A 20751-nucleotide genomic window follows, 5' to 3' on the forward strand; every position below is an offset into this window, starting at 1 on the left:
TGCTGAGGAATCGAACCCAGGGCCTCAGGCATGCAAGGCAAGTGCTCTACCACTGAGCCACCTTCCCAGCCCCGCCTCAGCACTTCTTGATTTGAATCCACGGCACCTCACAACTTTTCTACTTTTCATAGGAATTGAAAGGCTGGTCTGGGCACTTCCTCGCCACATCTACTCCCTTCTGGCTCATTCTTTGACTTCTTTCAAGTTGTAATGCATCCACACCTATTGTTAGAGTCACATGCAGTTATTAAATTACTATAATAAAACCCTACTTTTAGCATTTGTAAAGACTATGGTTTCTGAATTGTCTTTCTTTCCTTCAAGAAGTGCTAAAGAAGTCATAGAAGGAAAGGGGCCTTTAACAGGAATTAGTAGTGGGCAAAATGCCAAGGTGGCAACTAGGGGCAAGAGAGTGGGTTTTAAATGGGGAAAACCAGAAGCATGGGAGCAGCAGCTGAAGCACTTTGAAATACTGGTAGGTGAGGGAAAGAGGCCCTTTTAAAAATTGTGAAGGATTTTCCTTTGGGAAGGAATTCCTCAGCATTGTCAGAGACCAAACCAGACATCAAAAGCCAGGCTTTCCCTTGACTTCTGGAGTTAGTAAGTGGTTAAGTAAGTGCCTCCACCAGGAAATAAAGACACAAGGAGCCAATAGAGTTATTCAATTTTAAGGCTATTTTCTTCTTACTTTTTTCTTTTTTTAATCTTAAAGATGACTTCCAAGTTACAATAAGGAAGATCTAACAAAGCTTTTTTTGTTAATCACAAAAAACTTCTGCCAATAAGTAACACTTCAACCAACAGTCCATTATTCAGGAGAACCTTAAAAAAAAGTTATACTGCCAGCTAAACCATCTCATCGCCTAGGATACAAAACCAGGATCCTTTCTTGGAAAAATATCTAGTGATATTTCTATTAGGAAAAATGGTACTGTTTAGGATGTGCTGAGAAAGAAAAAAAAAAAAACAGAGGCATTTTTGATGGTATCTCCAAAAAGGTTTTAAGACAGGTAAAATCATTCCTTGCCCTAAATCCAGATCTCTGTATCTTATTAATCTCTCATCTTATTATACACACTCTACTTTGACATGTGAAGGGAGAAAGGGGTTATGTTGAGAGTGAAGGGAATGTGGGCAAGAACTTACAGGCAGGCAGTGGTCACGGCCTTACTTCAGAGCTGTCTAGCTGAAAGGTCTGTGTTCATATCCTCCTTCTTGACCTGAAGCCACCTAGACTTGTCATGAGGGTGTTGAAGAGAAGATGCATAACCCTGTCTCAAACAAAGGTGTTATTTACCAGTCTTGCCACGGTTGCTGGGGCGTGAGGCCAAGGCCTCCCAAGAGGGAATATATTCTGAGTATCACCTTTACCTTTGTGACTGCATAGACGAAGGCAGCTAACACTGACCCCATTCACTTTAACTGGCTACATAGAGGTAGGGCAGCTCCCAAGTCCCAATAGCATGGGTCCCTCTCTCAAACTCTGTTAATGGCACAAAGTTCTACCATTACTGCAGTTCACATGCACTCAAGCTGAAGTCTCCACCCTGTCTGTCAGTTCACAGGCTTCTTCATCTACACCCATCTGCTCTTTCTTGTGGCTTTTCTAGAAGCTTCTGATCAAGAAGGGACTGTGGCAATACCATCTTAGTTGCTGTCTTCCATGTGACCCAGACCCCTCCCTCAGTCTCTTGTGGGGCCCATCCTGGCTGCTGTTTACTTTCCATTGAGCAGACTGCAGGAGATGAGGACCAGGTGCCACACAAGATGGAACTCATGGTTATAACCACAAGTAATTTAGGTAATGGGAGTCTCATACCCATAACTGGAGCTCTGAGTTCACACTCTTGGTATTTTTTCCTTCCTGGACAGGAAAAGCTGAAAGAAACTTGGGTTCCATTGTTACTATACCAACTAGGTTAAATATTGGGGGGTTCTAGAATGCTGTCAGTAAGTCTTTATAGGCTAGGAAGTAATTTTCAATACAAAGACTGAGGAGAAAACCTAACAATAAAAACTATGAATCAATGTGGGGCAAACTACCTAACCTAGTCAAAATGAATGATCACACAGATCAGTCAGCACAGACTCAATTCTCAAGAGCTTGAACTGGAACTGGGAAGGTGGTTCAGTGGTAGAGTGCTTGCCTTGCATGCACCACATAAGCAGAAAAAGCTGGAAGTGGCGCTATGGCCCAAGTGGTAGAGTGCTAGCCTTGAGCTGAAGAGCTGAGGGACAGCGTCTAGGCCTGGAGTTCAGGCCCACGACCGACAAAAAAAAAAAAAAAAAAAGAGCTTGAACTTTCTATTTATAGAATATTTATAGAAAAAAATAGAAATTCTACTTATAGAATTATTTATAGAAATGGTGTAGTCAAGCCGGCAGTACCGGTGGCCCATGCCTGTAATCTTAGCTACTCAGGAGGCTGAGATCTGAGAATCATGGTTCAAAGCCAGCCTGGGCAGGAAGGTCCATGAGACTCCTGTCTCCAGAAAACCAGAAATGGTACTACGGCTCAAGTGGTAGAGTGCTAGCCTTGAATTGAAGAGCTGAGGGACAGTGCCCAGGCCCAGAGTTCAAGCCTGGTGTAGTGAAGAATTCTAGAGGTGATTACAATAGAATATTTGCATAAAGCATAGGTGGAAGAGACTTCTGTCTTCCTCATTCTGCAATGCTGTAAAGACCAAGGAAAGAAGCCCAATTGTACCTAATATGGTTTACAATGTTTTTCTTAAGAGAACAGCTGTCTCAAGCTGAACGGCTCCAAAGCTAATTTCAGAAACCTCACTCTTGCTCCTTAATTACATCAAATAATAATATTATATTGACTGAACAAAAAAGAACTTTCCTATTTTTAAAAGTGTCAGGAAACCATCCCTAAGTTATAAGGCCAAGAAAGTAAATGTTTGTCCTTGACAGAAACTTATTTCATTAAATGGTGACTATTCATGGAAGAACAGAAAAAGCAATACAAATACAAACCAAAGGATATGAACAATATTTCTTTACAGTCGACTTTTTTTCCCTAGGAAAGGAGTTTATCAATCAAGTCCCATCAGAGTGTGGTAAGCAATGCTCATTTTCATGGTCAATATCTACTCACAAAAGACCAACAAATCAGCAGTGTTTGTCCACATACCTAAAATGTCACTTTGAAGATGTAAGGGCAAGTAAAGCTGTTTTCATTGTAACACTCTATTATAAACACACACACACACGTTTTGGTGAGCTGTTTTTGCTCTACAAAGAACAGATTTAAAAAATAGGTGGAATGAGTGGGGTTGGGAGAGATAGGGAGAATGATGGAAAGGGAAATATTGATCAAGATGCATTATACTCAAACAGACATATTGAAGTTGAAACTCCTTTGTATAACTACTTAAGGATAATAAAAATGTTATGAATTTGTCAAATGAACTTTTAAAATTATTTCAAAATAGTCTTCTGATCAATTTAAAATTTCAAATATGTACACAACCCCAACCAGGAAACCAATCCAGGTAAAACGTCATTGTCAAAATGGAATTTCTTTCTTTTTCTTTCTTTGGTGCTGGTACTAGAGTTTGAACTCAGGGCCTTGGGCCTTGCTTGGCTTTTTCCACTCGAGGCTAGCATGCCATCAAAGTAGCATTTCAGAAACATTCACAAAGGAATCTTGTGGTATGTTTAGGGAACTAAAGTATGAAGGAGTTTTTTTTTTTTTGGTTTCCTAAATAGGAGAAATTTCAGAAAGAAGAGGACCTATGGACTTTAATGTGAAGGAGAATGAAATGAAAGTATTTTTTTTTTGACATCTTTAGAACATCAGGGACAAGTCACAGTGAAATAGAAGAGACTTTGAGAATGTCAAGGCTGTAGAACTTAGCAGGTAAGATGACTGTTTGGGATGATGGCCCTAGGCAGAAACCAGTCCTCTGAGGGCAAACCCAGGGTAGGACATTGAGCCACCTTAGAAATTTTTGTTGAGATTTAAACTTTTGAAATTATGTTAAAAAAACACCCTCCAATATAGTCTAAAGGGAAGAAATAACACTGTTGTTACAATACAGTGTGCTAAGTACAGCTCAGGCCTTCTAACTGTTTTGAGTTGTAGGTGCACAGGCATAGAACCTTACTTTAAAATTTTATTTATTTCTGTGGTGCTGTGGATTGAACCTAGGGTCTCACACAAACAAGACAAGTGACCAACTATACTCCAGCGGAGAATATCACTTTAAGATGCTGTATATGTCATATGCACATGTACCACACTTGTCAAAACACACATGGATTTCTACAGAACGGAAGAAAATACTTATATTTTTATAACTACAGATCTAAGCCTAACTTCCTCCAAAAGGTGTTACTGCTTTATCTTAAACTCAGGTTTCCTATCTCCCCATTTTTTTGTGTGGCAGTAAAGAATTGAACTCTTGGCCTCACGCATTCTCAGCAAGCTCTCTGCCACTTGAGCTATGTCTCCACCACTTAAATTTTCTTGACTCAGGACTTTTTACTCTGAGGGAACCTGTAAAATACCATTTTGTGCCACTCCCATTTGTCAAATGTGCTTTATCATACTATTTTTTTTTGTCTTTTTGAGAAGATAACGAAGACATTACTAAAATGGCTTTGATCAATTCCAGTAACTATTGGCTCCTGCCTGCTGATGGAGGCCCTGAGGGGTGGTTTCTACCTGCAGACCGTGTGAGTATGGGACAGGGAATGAAAAAGGGGGTGAGGACTCCACGATCTGTCACGGGGACTGACTTTCATAGGTGAGATTTCCAAAGACATGTTTTGTTTTGTTTTTCCCCTACCACTGGGCTTAGAAGACAGAGGGTATAAGGATTCCAGGTGGTTAATTCCCTGAGTATTAAAAAATGACAACCTTGGGTTATTATGTTATTGGGGGTGTTATTTGCTTTGTTTTCTTTTCCTTTTCCTACTGACAGGGATAAACAGGACACAGGGAAGAAGGGTGAACGAATACAATCACAGTATTCAGTATACAGTATGTGGAAAATGAACTATGGAACTTGTGGGCAAGGTGGGAGGGGCTAACTAGGGAGAAGTGAAGGAAGGAGTAACATTGTCTAAAACAGAGAAAATTATGCATTACTGAACTGTGAAATGGTAACCCCCTCTGTACACCACCTTAATAATAACAATATAATCGCATAAAAAATAACCATCTTGAAAGTCACACAGGACTTTTTTCTCCCTTCTTTCACAGATTTTGCTTACCAGTAGGAGATTCTTTATCTCCTTTCACAATATCCTATCTTTTTTTATTAACAACAATCCATGCAGGTAGATTCTAGTCCTCAAGAATGTTTTGATCTCTGCTATGAAAACTTGGAACTGTTAGCAAAGGTATTTACAAAATCCAGAAAGATGAGCTAAGACAAGTACTCTACCATTTGAGCCACAACACCCTTCTGGCCTTTTCTGGGTAGTTTACTGGAGAGTTTTCTTTGTTGGTTGTGGGACTTGAACTCTGGGCCTGGGAGCTGTCCCTCAGCTCTTCAGCTCAAGGCTAGCACTCTACCACTTAAGCCACAGTGCCACTTCTGGTTTTCTGATAGTTAAATGGAGATAAGAGTCTCACGGACTTTCCCTGCCAGGGCTGGCTTTGAACTGTGATCCTCAGATCTCAGCCTCCTGAGTGGCTAGGACTACAGGCATTTTCACTTTCTAAAAAGATGGAGAAACATCTCAGCACTTAGTAGATAGGCCTTTAATTCTAGGAGGCAGGAAATCCCCACTTATTCAATGTCCTTGTGGAGACTTTTAGTTCATATGGGGTTGTATCCCCCTCATCGGTTTCCATTGTCCAGGTTGGTTTCAGAAGTACTGACACCAAAAAAAGAGGATTATGGGGCTGGGAAGGTGGCTCAGCGGTAGAGCTCTTGCCTTGCATGCCTGAGGCCTTGGGTTTGATTCCTCAGCAAAAAGAAAAAAAGCCGGAAGTGGCACTGTGGCTCAAGTGGTAGAGCGCTAGCCTTGAGCTGAAGAGCTGAGGGACAGGGCCCAGGCCCAGAGTTCAGGCCCCACGACAGGACAAAAAAAAAAAAAAGAGGATTATGGAAGGATAATAGGCAATGACTGATGCCATGACATAGAAAAGCATCAATATTTCTTGCTGTTGAAGATTCTAGAGAGGGAATTTAGGAAAGGTTTAAAATCAAACTACCTTTGCAGATAGGTTAAAGTCACTTGGATTCAAAACTGAAACAAAACAATCTGACACCTGTTAAAGCTTTTTGGAAATCTTTCTCCTCCCAATTGCTAAGGGGAGTTCAAAATGATCATGCTTATAGATAAAGAGATGGTGGACACATTTTAAGGAATGCTAAGAAAAACCTATATTGGGCACTGGTGGCTCATGCCTATAATTTTAGCTACTCATGAGGCTGAGATCATGGTTCGAAGCCAGCCCAGGCAGGAACGTTCTTGTGAGACTCTTATCTCAAATTAACCACTCAAAACCACAAGTGGTTCAATTGGTAGAGCATTAACCTTGAGCACAAAGAGGCTCAGGGACAGTGCCCAGGCTCTGAATTTAAGTTCTATTCCCCCCTCCTCCAAAAGAAAAGAAAGCCCTCAGTAAATTGTTATGGAAAACATTCCCTTTCAAGTTTAAAAATCACTAGATTTGGAACATTCTATTGAGTTCTGGTATAATTAAGTTTTTCATCAGGAGAGAAGCAGTTTTAGTCACTGAAATCTAAGAGGACATTCTTCCACAGCACCCAGCAGAAAGGGAAAAAGGAAAAACCCCTGAGTTACTAGTCTTAAATGAAAGATATCTCCTACCAAAACAAGAGAAAAGGCTGACTAGTTCAAGTCAGAAACCCAGGTTGAGGTTTCCAAGGCCCTTTTATTATGGGAAGGTTTCTTTTATGTATTAACAAGACTTCACATGTATATCTATAACAATCAGATTAATTTTCAAAAATTAGGTGAAAAGAACAAAACAGATGCGCTTTTGATACATTTTTGATATATACTGAACACATCTAAAAGAATTTATAAAATGTTCACCTTCTTACAGAATAAAGGCAGACTGAATTCTGAATGGACCTCCAGGTTTAAGTTATTTTGAGTTATTTTTGTTTCATTTCCCACTTATAAGTAGCATTGCTGGTCGGGTTGCGGTCTACCTCAGCAGGATTGCGTCATTACTGAGCTTTCTTTCTCTGGATGCTCCTTTGCACAGCCGAGATTAGGGGTTTCATTGACAAATCGGGGGACGTACTACCAAGTCGAGGTGGCATTCGCTCATTAATTCGGTCCAGACCTCGAGCTTCTTCAAAACTCTGGATTTTGTGCCCAACTGAAAATCCTGTGATGATGAAGGAAAAATAGGAAAGGGGGGAGTAGAATGCTTAACTAGGCAGCAAAGCAATAATTTAACCAAGTGGCCCACAACACAGAAACCCCCTAAGAAACACACAGAAGTGGCTATGGAGTACCTATCTGGTGACAGTACAGGCAACAGTGATTGAATCAGCCCTATCTAAATGACTGCTTCCAGGCTCAAAAGGCAGCTGAAATAAATCTTCATAAAAGCTCATGGATAACAATGGCAGAAACAGATCTGACAAAAAGCTAACAAGTTCTTAATCTCAATATGTTTGAGAAAGCTTTTTAATGGGCCAGAAACATATGGATGTTACAAAAAAGACATTAGGAATATAACATGTTAAACCCAAAGTAGTTGCTTTAGGCACAAACAGGGCATTGGCCATTAAAAAAATCTTTGTGGGAAGTGGCACTATGGCTCAAGTGGTAGAGCAGTCACCTTGAGCTGAAGAGCTCAGGAACAGCGCCCATGCCCAGAGTTCAAGACCCATGACTGAAAAAAAAAAAAAATCTTTGTGTTGAGGATATCTTGTACAACCAGGAGCTAAAACCATCTACACAACTTCTAGATATTGTCTTTCTGATTCAACTTTGGATTCTCTTTTGAACTACTCTTCCTAATAAAGCCATTACACTTATAACAAAGGTTTGTGTATTTTCACGGTTTTCATTCACATATTCATAAAGTTTTGCTTAAAACGTTTCCATAAAAACATTTAAGATAGGGCTGGGAAGGTGGCTCAGTGGTAGAGCGCTTGCCTTGCATGCCTGAGGCCCTGGGTTTGATTCCTCAGCACCACATAAGCATAAAGAAAAAAGCCGGAAGTGGAGCTGTGGCTCAAGTGGTAGAGCACTAGCCTTGAGTTGAAGAGCTGAGGGACAGTGCCCAGGCCCAGAGTTCAGGCCCCACGACCGGACCCAAAAAAAAAAAATTAAAAAAAATTTAAGATAGGAGCTGGGAAGGTGGCTCAGTGGTAGAGTGCTTGCCTTGCATGCCTGAGGCCCTGGGTTGGACTCCTCAGCACCACATAAGCAAAAAGAAAAAAGCCGGAAGTGGTGCTGCGGCTCAAGTGGTAGAGCACTAGCCTTGAGCTGAAGAGCTGAGAGACAGCACCCAGGCCCAGAGTACAGTCCCCACGACCAGACCCCCCCCCAAAAAAAAAAAAAAAACATTTAAGATAATTTAGCTTAATTGCCTTAGGGCACATAAGAAATGAAGCAAACTAAATTCATCTACTTTTGCTTCTGCTTTTGCAAACCTTTCAAGTGATGAGTAGAGTGGCTAGTTAGTCTGACTCTGCTAACCAAATAGTTGGCTCTTGTATGTGCAAAGGATATAGGACTAAACCACTTGGCCTTTCTCATTACCAGTTGCACAGTTTTTAGTCATTGCATTCAAACTCAGAGAGCCCAGAAAAGACTTAAAGCTTTCAATCAAATACATAAAAATTTTAGATATGTTCATGCCCAGGAATAGCTATTCCTCTCTTCACTGTGACAGCCCTGGTGAAGCAATACAAGATTGAAATGTTGACCAACTTCTCAAAAGTAGCACACAGATACACAAGCATGTCTATCAGAGTAAAGTGGTCATACCTTCCTGGGACCGTATCGCCTGGACTGTAGCTGTAGAGGACAGGAGCAGCAGCATGCAAAAACAAAGACAGAAGAATGAGTACATCAGCAGCACTGCTAACAGCCACATGTCCCAGGGTTCTACCTACTACTCTGACCATAATAAACCCAATGCCTTAGAGAAACAAGAGGACTGAACTAAATTTGGTGAGAGGGAAAACTAAATTGGGTAGGTAAGCAAGACCTTAAGTAGGGAGAATTTCTAATGGAAAACAACTAACTGCTAGTTTATGTTCTGACACCAAATATCAATTACTTATCCAATAATTTGACATCACAAGTGCAAATGTGTTTATGCATGCACCAGCAGTCTCACAGACTGGCTCTTGCTCACAGCTGGTGCTCTACCTCTTGAGCCATGCCTATAGCTCAGCATTTTGCTGGTTAATTGGAGATACAGTGTCATAGACTTTTCTGCCTGAAGTGACCTTGAACTGCAGTCCTCTAGATCTGTCTCCCAAGTAGCTAGAATTATAAGTGTGAGCCACCCACACCTGGCTCAATTGTCTTTAATGACTGAATTAAAAAAGAGTGACCAAAAGAGTGACCACTGAGTAATAATAGCCCAGCATTTAGAAATAAGAGAAAAATGGACTACAAGTGAGGAGTTATTTCTTGTCTAAGAATAGACTATTAGGCCAGAAAAGGCACAGACAATTCAATTCTGATACAAATTCATGTACCTTTCTGGATTGGAGATATGGCAGAGGCTTCTGTTTATTGTGCAAGAAAACAGGCCAGTTGCTATGAAAGCCTTCCCTTCGTTCCTTTAGTGAAAAAACTGAAGAAATTAAAAAATTTGCACCACCAGGTAAATGTCCTTGTCTGTGCTTTGTCAGACAGTAAAACCTTAATACATGAAAAAATGTAGCAAGGAACATCACAGAATTCATCAATTCCTTTTGTAGCAATTTTGTTAACAAAGGCAGGGCTTGTGCCTTCCCACAGTGCATTGCAGATACAAGTGTCAAGAAATGACCAAAAGAATTCTTCAGGGTTGACCTAGTTAGTTAAAAATAGGCCTGGAAGAATGTGTATTACATTGTTTTGGACTCTCATGTTTTATTTTATTTTGTTGGTCGTGAGTCTTCAACTCTGGGCCTGGGCTCTGTCCCTCAGATCTTCAGCTCAAGGTGAGCGCTCAATCACTTGAGTCACAGAGCCACTTCTGGTTTTCTGGTAGTTAATTGGAGATAAGAGTCTCACAGGGACTTTCCTGCCCAGGCTTGCTTTGAACAATGATGCTCAGATCTCAGCCTCCTCAGCAGCTAGGGTTACAGGTGCGAGCCACCGGCAACCAGCCTCTCTGTAATCTTCCTGCCTCAGCTTCTTAGTGCTGAAGATTACTGGTATTAAGACATGCCCAGGTAAGAAATGCTTTCTGCAGTGGCTATTAAGACAGCAGCTTGTCTTAAGGGATATTATAAGAAGAAAAGTAATATAAAACTAACATCTTTACTGAAATGTCACTCACATGTAATAAAATTTATTGTTTAAAGTATATAAGTCAATGATTTTGATATATTTAGAATTGTGCGACCATCACAATCTTTTGAAAATTTTCCTTACTCCCAAAAGGAATGCCCTACTCATTAGCAGTCACTTCTCATTTTGCTTCCTCAGCAATACCCCTTGGTGCTAGTCAACGACGACTCTACTATTCTGTCCCTGCATTGTCATTAGTGACTGCTTGCACTTAACACATCTTCAAGGGTCACTTGTATTCAAGCATGAACTTACACTTCATCCCTTTTTATGGCAGAACAGTATCCATTAGATATACTATATTTTGTTTAAGTGAAAAACATTTAACTTGTAGCACTTTGGGGCTATATGAAGAATGCTACTTAGGAGAATTTGTATACAAATCTGGGGGACCCAAAACCAGGACTGTTTGCTGGGCCATATAGAAATTCTCTTTAATCTCTTTAAATCATTTGAAGAACTATACCATTTTATATTCCCATCTGCAGGATATGAGGCCATTGCAGTATATGAGACAGTGCTACTCCATCTTTTTTCTGGGTGGTTTATTGGAGACAAGTGACTCAAGGACATTCCTGCCCGGGCCGGCTTTGAATCACGATCCTCCGATCTCAGCCTCCTGAGTAGTTAGGATGACAGGCGTTTTCACTTTCTTCATAGTACCATTTACAGTACAGAAGTGTTCAATGCTGACTGGTCTAATTCAAAACTGCTTCGTTCTTTTTATCTTAGAGTCTTTGTGGATTTGTTTTTCCTCTTGATTTCTGGTTTTCCTCTTTCCTTTAGCTACAAGGAACTCTGCAGTCAAATCTGTAGTTGTGTTGGCTTTCCTTTTATTTTCTTTCTTTTCTTCTTTGGCAAGAGAATTTTAGAACTGATCCTTTGAAGCGGTAATACTGAAGAAGATACTGGCTGCAGGCAGAGGCAAATACTCTCTCTGATTAAAAAACTTAATTCTCCAAATTGTTCTCATTACATGCACAAGGTATATCATGAGCCCAAATCTGAGGTACATAGTTTGTTTCTCTTGTTTTTTGTCGGTCATGGGGCTTGAACTCTGGGCCTGGGCGCTGTCCCTCAGCTCTTTAGCTCAAGGTGAGTGCTCTACCACTTGAGCCACAGTGCCACTTCCAGTTTTCTGAGTGGTTTATTGGGGATGCGTCTCTCAGCCTTTCCTGCCTGGGCTGGCTTTGAACCGCAATCCTCAGATCTTGAGCCATCAGTGCCCAGCTTTAATTCAGTATTTTAAGTTTACATATGTATAATTACCATTTAGACCATTATACATATATATAATATGTATATCTAGCTATAGAGATATCTCGGTATATTTATATACATATATAAATATACCGAGATATCTAGCTATAGAGAGATATATTCCCAACACTAAGAAGTCCATCTTGAGTGAGTATCCTCCTATCAGAGAAAGCACTGGGAAGTGTACTGTGGCTCAAGTGGTAGAATGCTAGCCTTCAGCACTAAGAGGCTCAGGGACAGCACCCAGACCCTCAGTTCAAGCCCCCACCACTGACAAAAAACAAACAAACAACAAAGCACTGAGAAAGCACTGTCCTCAGTCTCTCTTTCTCAGTCTCTTGCCAGTGATAAGTCAAATATATCAGATAGGCTGTACTCTTTTGTGTCTCACTTTTTTAGATTACCTCATAAACTCTGAGATTCAATCATGTTGTTATATGAACTCATAATATATTTTTTATGGCTGAATGGTTTGTTATATAAATATAACACAATTTACTTACCTGTTTTACTATAATGGATGTTTGGTTTGCTCCTAGTTTAGAATGATTATAAACTCTTCTCTAAGTTTGTGGCTTGCCTATGAAATATTTTCATGAAAATAAATTCATTTTAATGGAATTCAACTTACTCCTTTTTCTTGGAAGACTAGTTCTTTTTGTGTCCTAAAGGTGCTTTGCTTACCCCAGTGGCTACTCTCGACACTTACTCCTAGGAGTTTTATTGTGTTACCATTTACACTTAAGTTATAATCTATTTTGAGTTAGTTTTTGTATACAGAAGAGGGAAGTCCAAAGATTCATCTTTCCAGCAGATGGAGAGCCTGTGTGTCTAGCAACATTTTCGGACTGAGAGGCAGTGTGTGCACCTTCCACGGGGGCCCCACTCACCTTTCTCAATGGTCTGCCGTCCTCCTGAGAGGACACCTAGGGGGAGTGTGCCTGAGGAGGTCAGGCCCTTGAGAGTCAGCACACTCTCACTCTCTTCCCTGCAAAGGAACATGGAAGCCCTGGTTAATGCCAGGGAACCACACTGCTCAGCGAGTCAATGACACTCAGTAAAGTTAAAAAAAAAGCCACAGAAGAATCGCTTTCCCTCCCTCCCTTCACCCTGAATCAGAGGAGGAAAGGGTTTTCTGAAATATCCTGATTTTAAGCAGTGGATCAGTTTTTGATCAGAGGGCCTGAAAGCTAGGTGCTATTTTGCATGCAAAATTCCATTTGACCACTTAACAACCCTGTGAGCTTGGTCCTATTATCTGTATTTTACAGACTAGGAAACTGAGGCACATAGTATTACACTGCTAAGAGAGAGTCAGAATTGAACACAGGCACTTTGGCTCTGACATCCACACTACACCACTACCTACATTTCACTACATCTACACCAGTACCAAGCAAATGTTTTCCAGAACAATGTTAGTCATTTCAACATGGAAGTGAGGTTCAGTCTGCATTCAATTAAAGATCTACAGTTCCAATACCAAATTTTAATCCTAAACACACTACTCTAAATCCATATCTAACTTTCTTTTCAAATGCCTTTATCCCACACTAAAAACAGGCATCTCCTTACCGAAGAATTGAAAAGACCCGTACCATCTTCCCAATGGCTCTGATCTTATTCTTGATGACCTCTTTTCGGACTGCAGTGCCTCCTTAGAGAATACAAAGATTAAGTGAGTTAAAGGAATGAATGTATTATAGGCTGGCTTTAAAAAAATGCAAGATGGGCTGGGAATGTGGCTTAGTGGTAGAGTTCTTGCTTCTCATGCATGAAGCCCTGAGTTCGATTCCTCAGTATACACAGAAAAAGCCACAAGTGGGTGTAGCTCAAGTGGTAGAGTGCTAGCCTTGAGCAGAAGAAGCTTAAAGACACTGCCCAGGCCAAGAATTCAAGCCCCAGGACTGGCAAAAAAAAAAAAGAGCAAGATGAACCCAGGCAATGATGCTTCATACTTGTAATCCTAACTACTCAGGAGGCTGAGAGCTGAGAATTGTGGTTCAAAGCCAGTCTAGCCTGGGCAGAAAAGTCTGTGAGATTGTTATCTCCAATTAAGCACTAAAAAAGCCAGAAATAGAACTATGGCTCAAGTGGTACAGTGCTTTCTCTTGAGCAAAAAAGCTCAGGGACAGTGTACATGCCCTGAGTTCAAGCCCCAGGGCTGGCATGCACACACAGATAGACAGACAGACAGAGATACAGACACAGACAGAGACACAGACACAGATACAGACACAGACACACACCAAGATAAAACATTTTTCTTATTCAAAGAGAAATTAATTTAAAAGATCAAGTTGGGCATGGGCATAGTGACTCATACCAGTCATTTTAGCTCTCAGAAGGTAGAGATGAGAGGATCATGGTACAAGGCCAGCCTGTGCAAAAAGGTTTGTAAGATCCCATCAGAAGATAAGAAGCTGCATGTGGTAGTATAGATCTGCCGTCTCAGCTACATGGTATGTCTAGCAAAACTCTATCTCAAAAATTACCAAAGCACAGGGCTAGAGGAATGGGCCAAGTAATAGAGTACTTGCCTAGGAAAAACAACAAAAATAAACACCAATAGCCAGAAGAGAAAAAGATGAAGAAGAGGGCACAAAAAGACAGTGGATCTGAGAAAGCAGGGATTTTTTTGAGGTTCTGAAATGTAGAATACAATGAACATACACATACAACATACATACATACACACACACACACAGCAAATATGGTTGATGTAGATCTCTTTTAGGAATGCATGCTGTGGGACACATTAGGATTGCAGGGTTTGGTATGCTAAAGGGCAAGTAATCATTTGAGCAGTTGTTTTCTGAATTAAACACAATGTTCAACTGTCTTAAAACTTAAATGTTGGGACTGAGAATGTGACCTAGTGGTCAAGTGCTTGCCTAGCATGCATGAAGCCCTGGGTTCAATTCCTCAGTACCATATAAACAGGAAAAGCTGGAAGTGGTGCTGTGGCTCACGTGGTAGAGTGCTAGCCTTGAGCAAAAGAAGCTCAGGGATAGTGCCCAGGCCCTGAGTTCCAGCCTTGGGACTGGCAAAAACAAAAAAACAAAAACAAACAAATAAGACTTAAATGTCCTGGGGCTGGGAAGGTGGCTCAGTGGTAGAGCGCTTGCCTTGCATGCATGAGGCCCTGGGTTCGATTCCTCAGCACCACATAAGCAGAAAAAGCCGGAAGTGGCGCTGTGGCTCAAGTGGTAGAGCGCTAGCCTTGAGCTGAAGAGCTGAGGGACAGCACCCAGGCCCAGAGTTCAGGCCCACGACCGGACCCCCCCCCCCAAAAAAAAAGACTTAAATGTCCTTTCATCTATAAATTTTTACTTTCTTATACCATGAGTTATTTCCTCTGAATTGTATTGCAACTACACAGTATAAATTACAAGTATGGGTAAGGTATTCTTTATTTTTAATTTTTTAAAATTTATGGTAAAGGTGATAAATGGGGGTGGGAGAGAGATTCTTTCTCTATGGCTTCCCCTCTCCTCCTCTTAGACTTAGGAAATAGTCCACACATGAGAAGTCAAGAGCTCAAAAGTCAGAAAAAGAAACATGAGCTTTTTCCCCTCACTTTGATCTCTCAATCTGCTAGGTCAATGAAAGGTCCGGAGAAAACACAGACATTACCAGTGAATGAGAGGAAAGAAAGCTGTGTGAAACTGTTCAACTACCAATTCAGAACTTCTAACCAAGGAGCAGAGGCAGGACAGAGTCTTAAGCTCTTAGCACGTTTCAGTTGGCTATCTCTCTAAAAGCTAGAAATGTAGTGACCTTAAGGGAGAAGAGATGCCAAGAAACAAGGAGATAAAATCAAATATTAGAAAGGAATATAAATTATATGGAAGAGAGAAAAAAAATCAAAGTGAAATGCATTGAGAGCAGACTTATCTTTATTAGCTCCTAAGAGACAGCCCAGTTAGGACCCATGACAGAACATTAAATGCAGACACTTTTTGAAGGTTGTTCCTTCTATTTCTTAAAACGTTACTGTTTCATATCCATTAATTTTCTTTTCTTTTCTCTTTCCTTCTTTCCTTCCTTCCTTCCCTTCCCCTCCCTCTCTTTTTCCCTCCTTCCTTTCTTCCTTCCTTCCTTCCTTTTTTCCTTCCTTCCTTCCTTTTTTCCTTCCTTCCTTCCTTTTTTCCTTCCTTCCTTCCTTTTTTCCTTCCTTCTGTTGTTGGTCATGGAGCTTGAATTCTGGGCCTGGGTGCTGTCTCTCAGTTCTTCAGGTCAAGGCTAGCACTCTATTACTTGAGCTACAGCGCCACTTCTGGTTTTCTGGTCGTTTATTAGAGGTAAAAGTCTCATGGACTTTGCTGCCCGGGCTGGCTTTGAACTGCAATCCTCACATGTCACCCTCTTGAATAGCTAGAATTACAGGTGTGAGCCACCATCACCTGGCTCTTCATTTATTTTTATCCAATATTTTCTAAAAATTTTATTTTCATGAAAATAAAATTAGATAAGAAGAAAAATATCATTTTGGAACAAAGTAAGAAATAAAAACAAAGGACAAATTCGGTCTAAAATCTTTTCTTTCTCCCTCCCTCCCTCCCTTCCTGCTTGCCTTTCTTCTTTTCTCTTTTCTTTTCTTTCCTTTCTTTTCTTTGCTGTGCCAGTCCTAGGGCTTGAACCCAGGGCCTGGGCACTGGCCTTAAGCTTTTTTGCTCAAGGCAGCATTCTACCATTGAGCCACAGTTTCACGTCTGGCTTTTTAGAGGTTAATTGGAGCTAAGAATCTTATGGACTTTCCTGCTTGAGCTAGTTTTGAACTTTAGTCCTCATATCTCAGCCTCCTGAATATCAGGCTAGGATTATAGGTGTGAGCCACAGGTGCCTGGCTTAAATCTTTCATTTTTATAGTACTAGAGTTTAAACTCAGGACCTTAGTCCTGTTAGGCAGGCACTCTAAGGCTGGCCCTTTTTGGAACTGGTATAGCTAGAATAATAGACTCCCAGTGCTCCAAGGTCTGACAAACTTTTCTGCCTGGGCTGACCTCAAACTGCAATTCATCCAATCTCAGCCTCCTAATTAGTAAGGATTATAGGCATGAGCCACTAGCACCCAGCTACAAACCTGAGTGAAAACACATTTCTGTTTGGCCTGATCCCTTTTGTAACTTGGGGGCAGTTCATGCCTCCTTAGGCAACCTAGTGGTCCTCTGATCCTGGGAGGTGCCATACTAATATCAAACTTGTTGTACTACATAGTGTACTACAGCCCTGAACTCCTGTATTCAAGCCTGATCTTCCTGCCTCAACCTCCCGAGTAGCTAGGACTATAAGTGCCTGCTATACTCCACTGTCTTTGCTTAATGTCCTCTCATATTTTCAGGGGGAACATTTTTCTTTTAAGGCCTAAACCTTCATAATTTCAAGTTTACTTGTCACTGTTTTTCATTTCTGTTGTATCACAGTGACTTTGCTTAGGGATTTGATAATCCTTATTCCCTCAAGATTAAGAGTAAGATACTAAGGCTGGATTGTAGTGTACCCCTTTCCTAGCAAAGGAAAGGTATTGGGTTCAGTTCCAGAACAACTGAAAAAAAGCAAACAGTTACGCCCCCCCCCAAAAAAAAACCCCTAAAACCCAAAACAAAACATTTAGAACTACTGGATGGAACTGCTGCTTTGGGCACTATCTTAAGGGATTGGGTGGTCCTTTTTCTGAGTGTGAGCATTTCACCTGTTTTTGACAAGGTAGTGATAGCCTCAATTTAGCCCCAGTCCAGAAACTTATTGTTTATGCTTTTAAAAGTTCAGCCTCCTGGGACTGGGAAGGTGGCTCAGTGGTAGAGCGCTTGCCTTGCATGCCTGAGGCCCTGGGTTCAATTCCTCAGCACCACATAAGCAAAAAGAAAAAAAGCCAGAAGTGGCGCTGTGGCTCAAGTGGTAGAGCACTAGCCTTGAGCTGAAGAGCCGAGAGACAGCGCCCAGGCCGAGTTCAGGCCCCACGACCGGACCAAAAAAAAAAAGTTCAGCCTCCTCACAGAATCAGAGGAAAACATGGGAAAATATACAGAAGAGGGGCCCATCAGCTGCACTGGACATTGATGAAAATGAACTAAGCAACTCAAGGGCAGTGATGGGAGGGAGGGAATGAGAGGGAAAGAGGGAACAGCTGACACTAAGCAAAAGGAAAGAAATGTACATATCACCCGATGTGGAAGAAATAGTTGTATTCTTTAAGCTCATGGAATTCACAAACTTTATAGACCACATGATAATGACAATTTGCCTTGTGAGGTTAAAAGGTGTTTGTGACTTTAACTAAGTATCACTATCCCATAATACTGTCAAATTTGTGAAATGTATGTAATCACTTAATCTCAATAAAAAAATATTTTTTAAAAAAGTTCAGCCTCCCGATTTAGAGAAGCAGGTGCCGGTGGCAATCTGGACCGTTAGCTGACTTTCAAACTGATGTGATCCCATTTTATTATGGCAGCTTACCCACTCACCACTGTCCTCAGTTCTTAGTTCTAGCAACTAGCGCCAGACTCCGCATTCCCTATTTCCTTAGCTTTCCTGAACCAGTTACATTAACAACACTAATACATTTGTTTTGTCTAAAAAGTTTTATCCAAAATCTTCCTATCTTTGTAGGCATACTTTTTATACTTATTGTGAAATATAATAAACATTCAGAAAAGCACACAAAAATATACAACTCAGTGATTTATTAAGAAGCAAATGACTATAGAACTACCACTCAGGTCAAGAAAAAGAATGGTGCTTGGCACTTGGAATTATCCCCACTGGCTCATCCTACTACATAATAATGTGTCTCTTTCCCCAAAGGAAATATTCTCTTTTCATTGGAACCAGTTTCCTGACATTCTTTATAGGTTTACCATGTGAACATGCATCTATAAGCAGTACAGTTGTCAATTTTATGCAATTGGATCGAATATGTACTTTTTTGATCTGGCTTCTTTTGCTCAGCATTATGCTTCTTTTTTATTAGTAAGTTTTTTTATTCTGAAAATACCGAGGGGTTACAAGTACATGAGCAAGGTAATGAGTACATTTCTTATCAAGCATTGTTGCCTCCTCCTTTGTTTCCCCTTCCCACCCCTGCCCTCCCACGCCCCTCCCAGCATTATGTTTGTAAGATTCATCCATGTTGCTGTAGTCCTTTTTCATTGTCATAATCTATTTCAATATACGAAGTCCCTGCAATTGATCCTTTTTACTGCCATAGTCATTTGGGCTAATTCTAATAGTTGGCTACCGAGAATATTCCTGTACATTTTACTGTACATATTTCTATTATGTATATTTTGACATTATAATTCTCAGCTACAGGAAATGCATGTTCAATTTTCAATAACAGTTTGGCATTGACTATTAAAATAGATACAGTGCTGAGAAGGTGGCTCAGTGGTAGAGCGCGTGCCTTGCATGCATGAGGCCCTGGGTTCGATTCCTCAGCATCACATAACCAGGAAAAAGCCAGAAGTGGCGCTGTGGCTCAAGTGGTAGAGCGCTAGCCTTGAGCTGAAGAGCTGAGGAGCAGCGCCCAGGCCCAGAGTTCAGGCTCACAACTGGACCCCAAAAAATAAATAAAATAAAATAGATATATTTTAAAGCCAGGCACTGGTGGCTCACACTTGTAATCTTAGCCAGCCCGGGCAGGAAAGTCTGTGAGACTTCTTCTGTCAGTCGTGGGGCTTGAATTTAGGGCCTGGGCACTGTCCCTCAGCTCTTCAGCTGAAGGCTAGCGCTTACCACTTGAGCCACAGTGCCCACTTCTGGCTTTTTCTGTTTATGTGGTGCTGAGGAATTGAACCCTGGGCCTCATGCATGCAATGCAAGCACTCTATCACTGAGCCACCTTCCCAGCTCTGAGATTCTTATCTCCAATTAACCACCAGAAAACTGAAAGTGGTGCTGTGGCTCAAAGTGGTAAAACACTAGCCTTGAACTGAAGAACTCAGGGACAGTGTCCAGGCCTAAAGTTCAAGCCCCATAACTGACAAAATAAATAAATGTATATATGCATATATACATGTATCTATATATAGTAATTTATACTTCTGTGTATGAACATTCCTACTGCTACACATACTGGCCAACACCAGACTTTAGTCATCATTAGTTTTGTGTTGTATTTTTTTTTTCTTTTTGCTCAGCACCGTAAGTTTTTTTTTTTTTTGGTCGTGGGGCTTGAACTCTGGGCCTGAGCACTATTCCTGAGCTTTTCAGCTAAGCCAAGCACTCTTGTTTGTTTGTTTGTTTGTTTTTTGGTCCGGTCGTGGGGCTTGAACTCTGGGCCTAGGCACTGTCCCTCAGCTCTTCAACTCAAGGCTAGAGCTCTTCCACTTGAGCCACAGCACCACTTCCAGCTTTTTTTTTCTTTTTCTTTTTGCTTATGTGGTGCTGAGGAATCGAACCCAGGGCCTCATGCATGCAAGGCAAGCACTCTACCACTAAGCCACCTCCCCAGCCCAGCCAAGCACTCTTAACACTTGAGCCACAGTGCCACTTCCGGTTTTCTGAGTGGTTTATTGGAGATAAGAGTCTCATGGGCTTTCCTGCCCAGGCTGGTTTTGAACCATGATCCTCAGATCTCAGCCTCCTGAGTAGCTAGGATTACAGGCATGAGCCACTGGTGCCCGGCAGCATCATAAGTTTTAATGTGATATCATCCTACTATGATTTTAATTTGCATTTTCATTATTACTAATGTGGCTGAATCATTTCCTATTTTTCCTGGCTATGTTCTTTTGTGAAGTGCTTGTTCCTGCACATCATATCAATCTTGGTTCTTTAAATCTTCGGCATGTGGGACTTTTGTTGGTGATATTGTAAATATCCTCTCCCACTCTATAGTTTGTCTTTTTTTTTCTGGTTGGTTGTGGGGCTTGAACTCAGGGCCTCAGCACCGTTAGTAAGCTTTTAGGCTCAAGGCTAGCACTCTACCATTTTAAGCCACAGCTCCATTTCTGGTTTTCTGGTGATTAACTAGAGATACAAGTCTGACAGACTTTCCTGCCCAGGCTGGCTCTGCAC

The 20751-nt window shown here is 41.1% G+C and overlaps 1 protein-coding gene across 4 annotated transcripts in view; it reads right to left on the reverse strand.

Moving 5' to 3' along the window:
- Positions 1 to 6823: 6823 nt before the first annotated feature.
- Ppp3cc (protein phosphatase 3 catalytic subunit gamma) overlaps positions 6824 to 20751 on the reverse strand; it is a 60964-nt gene continuing 47036 nt past the window's right edge. For 2 of the 4 annotated variants that reach the window (XM_042667201.1, XM_042667202.1), the window contains exons 11-15: positions 13303 to 13384; positions 12618 to 12715; positions 9666 to 9763; positions 8944 to 8973; positions 6824 to 7327 (exon numbers count right to left, since the gene is read on the reverse strand). In XM_042667201.1, coding sequence (XP_042523135.1) covers positions 7217 to 7327; positions 8944 to 8973; positions 9666 to 9763; positions 12618 to 12715; positions 13303 to 13384 — 419 coding nt within the window. In that variant the 3' untranslated portion in view covers positions 6824 to 7216. The remainder of the gene's footprint in view (positions 7328 to 8943; positions 8974 to 9665; positions 9764 to 12617; positions 12716 to 13302; positions 13385 to 20751) is intronic. The other 2 variants (XM_042667203.1, XM_042667204.1) reach the window with 1 other exon arrangement.

The sequence above is a fragment of the Dipodomys spectabilis genome, unplaced genomic scaffold (assembly GCF_019054845.1).
Source record: "Dipodomys spectabilis isolate Male_0828 unplaced genomic scaffold, ASM1905484v1 ptg000380l, whole genome shotgun sequence".
NCBI classification, from domain to species: domain Eukaryota; kingdom Metazoa; phylum Chordata; class Mammalia; order Rodentia; family Heteromyidae; genus Dipodomys; species Dipodomys spectabilis.